Raw genomic sequence first — 13,765 nt, 5'->3', positions numbered from 1 at the left:
GTGTGAGGTGCAATGTGTGCTTTGAGCTTTACTAAAGTTTCTTTAATGAATGTGGCTGCCCTTGTATTTGGAGCATGGATATTCAGAATTGAGAGTTCCTCTTGGAGGATTTTACATTTGATGAGTATGAAGAGGCCCTCCTTGTTTTGTTTTGTTTTTGATGACTCTTGGTTGGAAGTCGATTTTACTAGATATTAGAATGGCTACTCCAGCTTTTTTCTTCAGACCATTTGCTTGGAAAAATTGTTTTCCAGCCTTTCATTCTGAGGTAGTGTCTATCCTTTTCTCTGAAATGAGTTTCCACAAAAGCAGCAAAATGTTGGGTCTTGTTTGTGTAGCCAGTCTGTTAGTCTATGTCTTTTTATTGGGGAGTTGAGTCTTAAGAGATATTAAGGGAAAGAAATTGTTGCTTCCAATTATTTTTGTTGTTAAAGTTGGCATTCTGTTCTTGTGGCTGTCATCTTTTAGGTTTGTTGAGGGATTACCTTCTTGCTTTTTCTAGGACATGGTTTCCATCTTTGTATTGTTTGGTTTTTTTTTTTTTTCTGTTATTATCCTTTGAAGGGCTGGATTCGGGGAAAGATAATGTGTGAATTTGGTTTTGTCGTGGAATACTTTGGTTTCTCCATATATGGTAATTGAGAGTTTGGCTGGGTATAGTAGGCTGGGCTGGCATTTGTGTACTCTTAGTGTCTGTATAACATCTGTCCAGGCTCTTCTGACTTTCATAGTCTCTGGTGAAATATCTGGTGTAATTCTGATAGGCTTGCCTTTATATGTTACTTGACCTTTTTCCCTTACTGCTTTTAATATTCTATCTTTATTTAGTGCCTTTTTGGTTCTGATTATTATGTGTCTGGAGGAATTTCTTTTCTAGTCCAGTCTATTTGGAGTTCTGTAGACTTCTTGTATGTTCATGGGCATCTCTTTCTTTAGATTTGGGAAGTTTTCTTCTATAATTTTGTTGAAGATATTTGCTTGTCTTTTGAGTTGAAAATCTTCATTCTCATCTACTCCTATTATCCATAGGTTTGGTCTTCTCATTGTGTCCTGGATTTCCTGGATGTTTTGAGTTAGGATCGTTTTGCATTTTCCACTTTCTTTGATTGTTGTGCCGATGTTCTCTATGGAATCTTCTGCACCTGAGATTCTGTCTTCCATCTCTTGTATTCTGTTGCTGATGCTCGAATCTATGGTTCCAGATTTCTTTCCCAGGGTTTCTATCTCCAGCGTTGCCTCACTTTGACTTTTCTTTATTGTGTCTACTTCCCTTTTTAGGTCTTTCATGGTTTTATTCAATTCCATCACCTCTTTGGTTGTGTTTTCCTGCAATTCTTTAAGGGATTTTTGTGCTTCCTCTTTAAGGTCTTCTACCTGTTTAGCAGTGTTCTTCTGTATTTCTTTAAGTGAGTTATTAAAGTCCTTCTTGATGTCCTCTACCATCATCATGAGATATGCTTTTAAATCCGGGTCTAGCATTTTGGGTGTGATGGGGTGCCCTGGACTGGACGATGTGGGAGTGCTGGGTTCTGATGATGGAGAGTAGTCTTGGTTTCTCTTAGTAAGATTCCTACGTTTACCTTTCACAATCTGGTAATCTCTGCAGTTAGTTGTTATAGTTGTCTCTGGTTAGAGATTGTTCCTCTGGTGATTCTGTTAGCCTAAATCAGCAGACCTGAGAGACTAGCTCTCTCCTCTGAGTTTCAATGGTCAGAGCACTCTCAGCAGACAAGATCTCCTCTTATAAGAAAGGTGCACAGATATCTGGCCTTAGGACTTCCCTCCTGGCCGAAGATGAAGGCCAAAAACTGGACCTTTCCCAGAAGCTGTGTTGCTTTGTGCTGTCACAGAAGCTGTTAGCTTCTCTAGTGCACACTCTCACCTGTGCAGACTACTTGCTGTGGAGTCCCGGAAGCAAGATGGCTCCCGCAGATGCTGAGGCCTACATAACTCTTTTCATGTTTCATTCTTGTCACTTTAGTAGGGGACATAAGTATAGGGGTAGGGGATGTGGTACTTCATGGTGAGGTTCATTTTGTGGGTACCTGATCCCTGTTGTCTACCCTCCATTTTCATAAGATTCCTGACCCTGAGTCTGCAACTCTCTCTACTTCACAGACAACAGCTGAGCAGCTCTTTCATTATCTGCTGCTCTTGATGGAGGAGTTCTGGTCAGTGAACCACAGACTCGATATTTTGAGAATCCTGCGATAATGGGTTCAAAATTGAGTTGTACGTGGGTGGTAGATGCAATGTCAATTGAGAGAATATGAAAACTTATCTAAATATTTAGGTTTCAGATATTAAAATGAATGTCTGTCAAGGGACATTGCCACCAAACTCATTTTCTATCTCATATAGAGGTAGAAAGGATGGTTCTGTTAGGTCTAATAATGGCCTGGTGTTTCACATGTACATACAAACACACACACACACACACACACACACACACACACACACATATATATATATATATATATATATATATATATATATATATGTATATGTATATATGTCAACATCTATCTATCTTGATCTTTATCTGTCTCTATATCTCCCCATATGTATGTATCTATGTATCTAGGTATCTAGGTATCTATGTGTCAATGTATGTATGTATCTGTGTATCTGTGTATCTATGTATCTATGTATCTTTGTATCTATGTGTCTAGTATCCATCTATATTGCACTTGACATTCCACGTTGTACAATTACATCACTCTACGTCTAATTAAGGTCCATAAATTGTTTAATTTTTAAATGAATCATAACCTAGGGCTCTCTTCTGAGACATATATATATATATGTTATAGGTCTACAAGAAGGCCAGAAAAGAAGAAAGTTCTACATTGCCTGCATGGTATCATCCTCCCTAGGAAATGCATGCACTAACTGAGGTTAGAGCAGGGGTTTTCTGGGTTTGGGGGGAGATGTGTTTTGAGTTGATGAAGCTCCTAAAGGGGTCACCTAAAGCCAGTCTGTGAGCTAAGCATACTCAAACCACCACATTCCTCTCCCTGGCCCCTTGTTCAAACACAAGAGTCTATGGGCTATACCTAACTATAGCATAATGCTAAAATATGCAGTCTAATGACAAAGTCCCCATACTATACAACACTCTCAAAAAAAAATTCGAAAGGCCATAATGTGATCATGTGGTTTAATGTTCAGTCAATGACTTAAGTGTAGTGCTGTATAAAATCAAAATCACAAAGTCGATCATATACCTCCAACATCACAGGATATATATTCCTACTTGAAAAAGTTACAGTGCAGAAATGCTGAACCAAAGCAAGATAAAAATTCATCTGTGCAAACTCCAAACTCTGTATCTCCATGTCTGTTACCAGCTTTGTTAAGAGCTTTGCTGTGCTGCTTATCTATGCCTCTGGTCTCTCTAATATCCTCAAGTCTGAAAGGTAACCTTAAGTTGCAGGTTCTTGTTCTAATGTCTGGGATCCACACATGATCATCTAGGCTCCTCCATAGGACTTGGGTCACTTCTTCATCTCTGCCCTCTATAGTACTCTAGGCTTTGGTGGATGACACTTTGTTACTGCTATTCTTGTTGGTCATCCCATGGTATTGGCAACTCCAAAGGGCTGGGGACTTCTACTACATGTAGGCTTCACCAATAGCCTCTCAAAGGCTCCCTTCAATGTACCTAGTCACTAATTCTTTGCCTGACTCCTTCAGTCCTAATTTATCAACTGCAACTAGGGCTGCATCTTCACACACAGGCTTACCGAGGTGCTGAAGGCAAGGGCAACCCCACAGTCACATATAACCTGGATCCCTGGGAACACCTAGAGTCTGACCTACCAAACAACGAGCATACATGCAATGATCTGAGGCCTTAGGCACATAAGTAGCATAGGGCTGCCTTGTCTAGACTCAGTGGGAGAGGATGATCTTAAACCTGCATAGACTTTATGGATCAGGTAGAGGTAATACCCAGGGAGTCCACTTACTCAGAGATCAAGTAGAGATTTGGAGTGGGCCAGCCTTTGGGGTGAAAATATATTGATGACTTTTATATGAAAGGAAAAGGAAAAAAAAACCATTAAAAATAAACAAACTACAAAACATTAAGAAAACAGCAGCAACAACAACAACAACAAAGGGCCTTCCCTGGTATCTCTGAGAGCCAAGGCTCAGCTGCTCTCCACAACCCCTTCATATCTTAAAAATCAGTACCACCTGGGTGAATCTCACCGATTACCACATACAGATACAGCATGAGGTACATTCTTGGCAATCTCTGGAACACAGCTCTTAGTGCTCTCAGATAACACTTCTCAGAAGATTTCACCTCAGTGATGGTGGTCTCTTTATTATAATAAACTCTAATTTCTATGCTCTATTTAACCAGCATCAATTGTCCCACTAACCTCCTCTATTCCTGATTGGAAAGCTAGAGTCACATTGAAGGAAACTCCTAGTTTCTTTGCAAAGTTAATTATTTGAAAGGATGTTTTCTTGAGGCACAGAGGTGAAAGGATTTCTCCCTGAGGAAGACACGGGTAAAGGATGTTTTGCTGAAGCAGACACAGGTGAAAGGATGTTTGATGTAGCAAACAAGTGAAAGGACCTGTGATGTTGGCGTATAAAATGTCTCTACAAACATTACGGGGAATGAGCACTGAGCGGCGGTTTGGTTTTCTCTGAGTCACTATTCTTCCCTAAGTATACACAAGTATTGGTTTGCCCTACCTAGGGACATTGAGTGATTACAGGTGGAAAAGCTAGCCCCGATTGAGAAACCCTCATCCAAGAAATCCTACCTAGATTCCTGCATCAGATTTCTGCTTTGTGGGCTCTCCTCAGGCCAGTTGTCATATCTGTCAGTTTCTTCCTGATCAGATTGTAGCTTCTGGTTTGTGCCTTGTGTGTCTGAGTAGAGAAGGGACTGAAGCTGCTGGTTTGAATGTGATATCTGCCTGCCTGGAGGACTGGTCTGCAACAACTGTATCCTATTTGCGGTTTGCTATGGGACTGAACTGCTGCCAAAGATTGAGCTCGCCTCCTAAAAAGTATTGATGAACAAGTCCACTTCCCCCATACTCTAGTGACATTTCTCTTCAAGTTCATTTGTGGGATGGCAGGTTAGAGTCGAGGTTGAACCCATTTTAATAATAGGTTGCAACATACTTGATGCCTAATTTGTACTGGGCCAAAGCTGCAGGGTTCTACTGCTTGGTGTACTGGAACATGGCACCCCATGTTCTATTCCATCTTTACCAACTTTCTGTGTTCAGTGATTTCATTCATTGCCTATGCTTGGCTCTCCTGGAACTTAATCTGTAGACGACCTTAAATTCAGAGATACACAGGCCTCTGTCTCCTGAGTCTTGGGATTAAAGGTGTGCACCACCACGCCTGTACTTAACCTTTTTTTCACCTAGGGCTTGGAATGAGCCAAGATCATCATGAACTCAAAGATCTGCTTGCCTTTGAACCATAGATTTTTTTGTTGTTGTTTTAGTCTTATGATTGTTATGTTTATCCTTAAGCTCCTGATCACTGTAAATCAAAGAACAAAGTCTATTCTTTTAAAGACATTTTATAGACACCCTTTGCAATTTCAAATGTTCTCAGTCTTTTCACCTTAGCCTCAAACATATTCTTCAGACAAGGGCAAAAAGCAGCCATATTTTCCAACCAAATATCAGAAAAACCAGTCTCTAGGCCACATACTAACATTCTTCTCCTCTGAAACAAACCTCTTGAGGCCTACACCCACAGTTCAGTTCACCGTCAGCATCAGTGACATCCATGTCCCTGCTGGAATAACCCACCCAGCTCCACTTAAGACATTCCATGGCTTTTCTGATCTAAAGTCCCCAAATCCACTTTCCTTTAAATCAAAACGTGTACAGGTCTATGACATCAGTATCTCAGTGCTGGTACCAACTTCTGCCTGATTTTGAGTTCCCATTGCTCTGAAGAGACTCCATGTCCAACAACTCTTAGGAATGAAAACATTTAACTGGGAATGGCATTGGGGTTCTGAAGTTCAGCCCCATATCATGAAGAGAGGAATCATGGCAGCATCTAGGCAGACATGGGGGTGCAGCACCTGAGAATCCTATGCCTTCATCCAGAGGAGAAAGCCAGGACACCTAAGAAGGTATTTAGTAAATGTGTTAATGTCTGGGCCTTACTTTAGATCCCAGCATGTGAGAGAGAGAGCTATAGGCAGTGGATCGATCGGTGTATCAGACACCAGATTTTGGTCTTAACTTTAGTGAGTTGAAGAATGCCCAGAACTAGGTGAATAAACTCTGTCTCAGCAAATGAACCTAAATTAATTGGCTTAGTTTCTTTGGTCATTTTCAGTGGAGACTGTGGGGTCTTGCTTATGTAGCCTAGGAGATCCTGCTCATGAGCCTGTTTCTTTCCTTAGCATGGGATATAGGATTAAAGGCACCAGGTCAACAATTGAGCCACCCTAAACATACAGGTTGGGTGGGTCAGATTAAATTAAACCGTAGAGCTTTATAAAGAACCACATTTGCACAGGAGTCTCCGACTTGTAGTCTTCCAGGGAAGTAAGCAGAGCTCCTTGCACCGCAGACTCTTGTGAACACCGGGACACATTGGACCCTAGTTTCCTCACTGTGTTCGGGAAAGGAAGCTCAAGAGACAAAATGCAGGTGATTTGGGGGCAATTAAATTCACTCCTATTTTCTGTAGGGTAACTGGCATATTTGTGCCTCGGCACATACAAAATATGGTTAGCTACCTTGAATTTGAACCCATGTCTGTAAATTGAAGAGGTACACCAACTACATTTATTTTGTCCTTGGGTTTCTAGGTTTTAGCCCACAACCAACTATGTAGCCAAGAATGATGTTCAATTTCTGAGAATCTCCATTCCTCTTAGCAGTGAATGCCAGTATGGCCACCTGTCAGACACCCATGTTGTGTGACTTAGGATGGAAAAGTGTAGTTTCACACAGTTTCTCTTGATAGCTTACTGTGTCTGTAGCACAGCTGGAGTTGACTAGATTTTGAAAGGGAATTTTTTCCCCTGCAGAAAATGGTAAGAATGTGAACTGAAGAGAGTGAGTGGCTGTGGTCTTCTCAAAGGAGAGGTGCTTCCGTTTCTTTCCTCCACTTGATCAAGGGCTCCTGCCCTGTTCACTGTCGCTCCTCTTTGGATTAACCTCACAGGCCAACTTTCCCATTAGAAGAGAATGGACCAGCATCTGTGAATGAGGAAGTAAGGGTGCATTGTTTTAGCTTATGCAACTGGAGGCTGCTACCTGAGTCCATTCACAGCTGGGGAACAGGGATTCCTGTAGCTTGCAACCTGCTTTAATATGTAATTGTTTCCTTTCTGCACAGAGAGAAGATAACCGAGTCCAAAGTGTGAGAAATGACAAAGAAGCCAATAGGAGAAGGAGGAGGCTGAGGCAGGAAGGCCAAAGTTCCTCAGGTATTCAGAGTGAAATCCCTGCTCTCCTATTCTCTTGCTCTGTGACTTCGAGTAGATGAAAGAGCCCCGACTTGGACATCTGTAGCAAGGATAGGCCAGCATTCAGTGGTCCCTGATGTATGCCCTTGTCCCAGAAGGCTCTGAGTGTCTCCCTGTCGTGGATGTGGTTATGAGTCTCTACAGATCCAACATTCCCTGGTAGCACTAATGCTGTGGATCCCATTGTATTCTGGGACCAAACCATCCCTAAATCTGCAGACACCTATGCTTTCCCAATGAGTGTACTTCTTACTGTGAAGAGCAGGGTAGGTGCTGTAACAGGGCTGGTAAGACTGTGTTCCTAACCACTTGATAAATGAGGGAAGCCATTGTTGGCCAATCAGTGTGCAGGGAAAGTCCCTAAGCAAAGTTGACATGGTCATGTGTGTTACCTTTGATATCCTCATCGCATCCCTCTTTGCCTCGCAGGTCCGTGGGATAGCCCGTGGATTGAGGATGAAATCTGGATCTTGCTGGAAGAGTGGGCAATGGTTGAATATGAACTCGGAGACCCAGGCAATAAGATGCATGAGAAGGCCAAGTTCCTTAGCAGACGCCTCTCTAATCGGGGTCTGAGGAAGAGCAAGAATAGCTGCCTTGATGTAATGGTGAAGATGAAGGACCTGCACACACGTCTTTGTAACGAGAGGCCCCGGGCTTACCGCTTGTATTCGCCTTATGATTGGATCCTGTACGAGATCTTGGGCCACCCCAGATCCCAGGGAGGCTATGTGCCAGGTGAGTCTCTTGTGTAGAGGGGATTTTGAGGTTCCAGAGAAAAGCATCAGCTGGGCATAGAGCAGAGCACACAACTGCTGCAAGTCCTTTTCCCATAGGCCTTTATTTCCCATAGTGGCCTGCTCCGTGTGTCAAACTTCCTCTGTCACACCAAGGCAATGGAATTTCTTCTTGTTCATACTTGACTCTGACCCAGAGTCCAGACAATCGCTTCTAGCGCCTGAAAGAGAGTGAGGGTGCCATTTTAAACGCCTTCTCTTTCCTCTCCCCTCACTCAGGTCCTTGGTTTGATGGGCACGGGAATCCCCCAGCTTCCTATGCACCTTCCCTCTGCATTGGTGGTGCCATCTCTCCAGGTATGCACGTTGGCATTATCGCATCCCTCCCACTATTGGAAAGCTTAAGGGGAACTCATCACTGATGGTGTACAAGGGTGATGAAATTCTGATTTCCTGTTGGAAGGATTGGAACTCCCATATATCCTTTGATATATTCCCTTGCATTTGGACTTGTGTGGGGGATATTCTATCACGTTAGGTATGACTATGACACTGTTAAATATACAATGCATTTGCCATTTCTCCTTGGATGGCTTTATCACCCATCTGTGATTGTATACCGGTTATGGTTTCCTTTGGAAAGGAGGCATGACCAAAGGTGGCTTCATAGTCAGGAGTTGACAGGAGGTGGTCTTGTCATGGCTGTTCTTTGTCGTCAAGTTGATTATATCATAGTAAGAAGGAAACAAACCATTAAAGTTCTGTGTTGGTGTCTGCTTTTCAGCTTAAGTTTCCAAGAAGTGAAGATATTTAGGAAATGTGTGACATTGGCATCCCATGCCTTTAATTCCAGTACTTGGGAGGGGGAGCCAGAGGCAAGCACATCAGTGGGATGTCCTAGATAGGTTGGGCTTAGTGTTAGTGAGCTGTAGGATGGCCAGCACCATGGAAGGAAACCCCAATACATAAAAGAAACTTCAATGAACTGACCTTGGTTTCACTCGGTGTCTGACATTTTTAAGTTGAGACAGTGTGGTCTTCCAAGGTTGGATTATATTGCCTGAAACCTGCCCTTGGCTAAAACCTAAATCTGAACTCCTATTCATTTTCCAAAGCTGAAGACACTGATGAATTCCTAGTGAGTGTATCTCTTGGTATTAAGAGCCTGGTAGACTCTGGATTCTGGGCTCTCCTGCAAGTGTTCCCAAGGTCTTGATAACAGAAAGTAACCATTTTTGTCAGTTCAATGTGCAGGGAGAATCCCTTTGGAAAGGTGACAGGTATGAGTGTGTGACCTCCAATATACTCATCTTGCCCCTCTGTCTCTGCAGGCCCTTCCTGTAGCCCATGGACCGACCCTGAAATCAAGATCTTCCTGCAGGAGTGGCAAGTGGTTGAATGGGAAATTGGCCACCCAGGCCAGAAGATCAAGCAGAAGAGCAGTCTTGTTTGCCAGCGTCTCTATCATCGAGGCCTGTTCAAGGACATCCAAAGCTGTTTGGGCCTGATGTGGACCATGAAGGATCTGCACTCGACTCTCAGTAGAGAGAGATCCAGGGCTGTACCCTTGTATTCTCCTTATAGAGATTATCTGGACAGGATCTTCGACCCCCAATGTCAGAGAGGCCGTGTTCCAGGTGAGTCTCTTCTACATAGACACTTGGGGTTCTGAAAGTCGTGGCATCAGATGGCCTGCCCTTCATAAGGACAGAGCTGAGCAGACTATGGAGTGAAGCCCCATTCCCACAGGGCTGTGTTGTTGCATACAGCACAAATTCTGGCCCCCAATGTCTAACTTCCCGTGTCACCTCATGGCAATGGAATTTGGACTTGTTCATAGTTGACTCTGACCCAGAGGGCAGGCAATTACTTAGAGTGACTCAGAGAGAATGAGGGTGCCATGTTTATGCTTTCTCTCTCTCTCTTTCTTTTCCTCTCAGGTGCTCTGTATAACCGGTCTGGTCATCCCAGGCCTTCCTCAAGCCCTCAAACTCCAATGGTGATGCCATCTCCAGTATACCAGCCTTGGGATTATGGCATGTCTGCATCTTCGGGACAGCTTCCTGGGAACCTATCACTGATGATGTGCAGTCAGGACTCACTGGTTCCCAGATGGGATGCCTGGAATGCCACCTATCCATTGCCAGTTCAACATGGACTTCCTGCCTCTCTCCCTGGAGGCAACAACTTTCAGCTGCCGTGGTCACCTCGTGATGAGAGCTCAAGTCCTCAGTGAAGACATGTTGGGACTTTTCCTTTTCCTGTAAAAACCACTAAGAATCTTCCAGCACTGTATGGATCCTCAATTTCTCTATCTTAATGTAAAGGAAATGTGAAATCAAATAAATTATTTTAACATAACTCTTTTCTTTATTTTTTTTTCAATTTTTTATTGGGGGGGGTATTTATTTCATTTACATTTCCAATGCTATCCCAAAAGTCCCCCACACGCTCCCCCACTCACTCACCCAACCACCCACTCCCTCTTCTTGGACCTCTTGCTCTCCCATACTGAGGTATATAAAGTTTGCATGAGTAATGGGCCTCTCTTTACAATGATGGCCCACTAGGCCATTTTCTGATTCATATGCAGCTAGAGGCAAAAGCTCCAAGGGGGGGGGGGTACTGGTTATTTCATATTGCTGTTCCACCTATAGGATTGCAGATCTCTTTGGCTCCTTGGGTACTTTCTCTAGCTCCTCCATTGGGGGCCCTGTGATCCTTCCAATAGCTGACTGTGAGCCTCCACTTCTGTGTTTGCTAGACCCGGCATATTCTCACAAGAGACAGTTCTGTCTGGGTCCTTTCAGCAAATTCTTGATAGTGTCTGCAATGGTGTCAGCGTTTGGAAGCTGATTATGGGATGGAGTCCCGGATATGGCAGTCTCTAGATGGTCCATCCTTTGGTCTCAGCTCCAAACTTTGTCTCTGTAACTTCTTCCAAGGGGGGTTTCTTTCCAATTCTAAGAAGGGGTAAAGTGTCCACACTTTGGTCTTCGATCTTCTTGAGTTTCATGCATTTAGCAAATTATATCTTATATCATGGGTATCCTAAGATTCTGGACTCATATCCACTTGACAGTGAGTACATATTGTGTGAGTTCCTTTGTGATTGGGTTACCTCACTCAGGATGATGCCCTCCAGGTCCATCCATTTGCCTAGGAATTTCAAAAATTCATTCTTTTTAATAGCTGAGCAGTACTCCATTGTGTAAACGTACCACATTTTCTGTATCCATTCCTCTGTTGAGGGGCATCTGGGTTCTTTCCAGCTTCTGGCTATTATATATGAGGCTGCAATGAACATAGTGGAACATGTGTCCTTCTTACCGGTTGGTACATCTTCTGGATAGATGCCCAAAAGAGGTATCGCGGGATCCTCCAGTATTATTATGTCCAATTTTCTGAGGAACTGCCAGAGTGATTTCCAGTGTAGTTGTACAAGCTTGCAGTCCCACCAACACTGGAGGAGTGTTCCTCTTTCTCCACATCTTTGCCAGCATCTGCTGTCACCTGAATTTTTGATCTTAGCCATTCTGACTGGTGTGAGGTGGAATCTCAGGGTTGTTTTGATTTGCATTTCCCTGATGATTAAGGATGTTGTTGAACATGTTTTCAGGTGCTTCTCTGCCATTCGTTATTCCTCAAGTGAGAATTCTTTGTTCAGCTCTGAGCCCCATTTTTTAATGGGGTTATTTGATTTTCTGGAGTCCACCTTCTTGAGTTCTTTATATATATTGGATATTAGTCCCCTATCTGATTTCGTATAGGTAAAGATCCTTGCCCAATGTGTTAGTGGTCTTTTTGTCGTATTGACAGTGTCTTTTGCCTTGCAGAAACTTTGCAACTTTATGAGGTCCCATTTATCGATTCTTGATCTTACAGCAGGAGGCATTGCAGTTCTATTCAGGAATTCTTCCCCTGTACCCATATCTTCGAGGCTTTTCCCTACTTTCTCTTATATAAGTTTCAGTGTCTCTGGTTTTATGTCGAGTCCCTGATTCCACTTAGAGTTGACTTTAGTCCAAGGAGATAGGAATGGATCAGTTCGCATTCTTCTACATGATAACCGCCAATTGTGCCAGTACCATTTGTTGAAAATGCTGCCTTTTTCCACTGAATGGTTTTTGCTCCCTTGTCATAGAACATGTGACCATAGCTGTTTGGGTTCATCTGTGGGTCTTCAATTCTATTCCATTGGTGTACTTGTCTGTCGCTATACCAGTACCATGCAGGTTTTATCTCAATTGCTCTGTAGTACAGCTTTAGGTCAGGCATGTTGATTCCAACAGAGGTGCTTTTATCCTTGAGAAGAGTTTTTGCTATCCTAGTTTTTTTTTTTTTTTTTTTTTTTTTTGTTATTCCAGGTGAATCTGCCGATTGCCCTTTCTAATTGGTCGAAGATTTGAGTTGGAATTTTGATGGGGATTGCATTGAATCTGTAGATTGCTTTTGGCAAGATAGCCATTTTTACTAAATTGATCCTGCCAATCCATGAGCATGGGAGATCTTTCCATCCTCTGAGATCTTCTTTAATTTCTTTCTTCAGAGACTTGAAATTCTTATCATACAGATCTTTCACTTCCTTCGAGTCATGCCAAGGTATTTTATAGTATTTGTGACTATTGAGAAGTGTGTTGTTTCCCTAATTTCTTTCTCAGCCTGTTTATCCTTTGTGTACAGAAAGGCCATTGACTTGTTTGAGTTAATTTTATATCCAGCTACTTCATTGAAGCTGTTTATCAGGCTTAGGAGTTCTCTGGTGGAATTTTTAGGGTCACTTATATATACTATCATTTCATCTGCAGAAAGTGATATTTTGACTTCTTCCTTTCCAATTTGTATCCCCTTGATCTCCTATTGTTGTCTAATTGCTCTGGCTAGGACTTTAAGTACAATGTTGAATAGGTAGGGAGAGAGTGGACAGCCTTGTCTAGTCCCTGATTTTAGTGGAATTGCTTCCAGCTTCTCACTGTTTACTTTGATGTTGGCTACTGGTTTGCTGTAGATTGCTTTTATCCTGTTTAGGTATAGGCCTTGAATTCCTGATCTTTCCAAGACTTTTCTCATGAATGCCTGTTGGATTTTGTGGCATGCTTTCTCCTCATCTAATGAGATGATCATGGTTTTTTTTTTTTTTTTTTTTTTTTTTTTTTTTTTTTTTTTTTTTTTTTTTTTTTTTTTTGTCTTTGAGTTTGTTTATATACTGGATTACATTGCTGGATTTCCGTATATTGAACCATCCCTGCATCCCTGGGATGAAACCTACTTGGTCAGGTTGGATGATTGTTTTTGTTATGTTCTTGGATTCGGTTAGCGAGGACTTTATTGAGGATTTTTGCATAGATATTCATAAGGGAAATTGGTCTGAAGTTCTCTATCTTTGTTGGGTCTTTTTGTGCTTGAGGTATCAGAATAATTGTGGCTTCATAGAATGAGTTTGGTAGAGTACCTTCTGCTTCTCTTTTGAGGAATAGTTTTTGAAGAACTGGGATTAGATCTTCTTTGAAGGTCTGATAGAACTCTGCACTAAACCCATCTGGTCTTG

The 13,765-nt window shown here is 42.4% G+C and overlaps 1 protein-coding gene across 1 annotated transcript; it reads left to right on the top strand.

Annotated features, from left to right (window-relative positions):
• Positions 1-3,336: 3,336 nt before the first annotated feature.
• LOC147004276 (uncharacterized) lies at positions 3,337-10,453 on the top strand. Its single transcript, XM_085839531.1, has 7 exons — positions 3,337-3,419; positions 4,195-4,243; positions 7,351-7,441; positions 7,910-8,218; positions 8,497-8,574; positions 9,549-9,854; positions 10,158-10,453. Exons 1-7 carry the CDS (start codon positions 3,337-3,339, stop codon positions 10,451-10,453), a joined length of 1,212 nt encoding a protein of 403 aa, XP_085695657.1.
• The last annotated feature ends 3,312 nt before the right edge of the window (positions 10,454-13,765 follow it).

Source organism: Mus caroli, unplaced genomic scaffold, assembly GCF_978045245.1.
Source record: "Mus caroli unplaced genomic scaffold, Mus_caroli_1 scaffold_6, whole genome shotgun sequence".
Classification (NCBI taxonomy): Eukaryota; Metazoa; Chordata; class Mammalia; order Rodentia; family Muridae; genus Mus; species Mus caroli.
The sequence above is the reverse complement of the archived record's forward strand: the minus strand, read 5'-3'. Positions and strand labels throughout refer to the sequence as shown.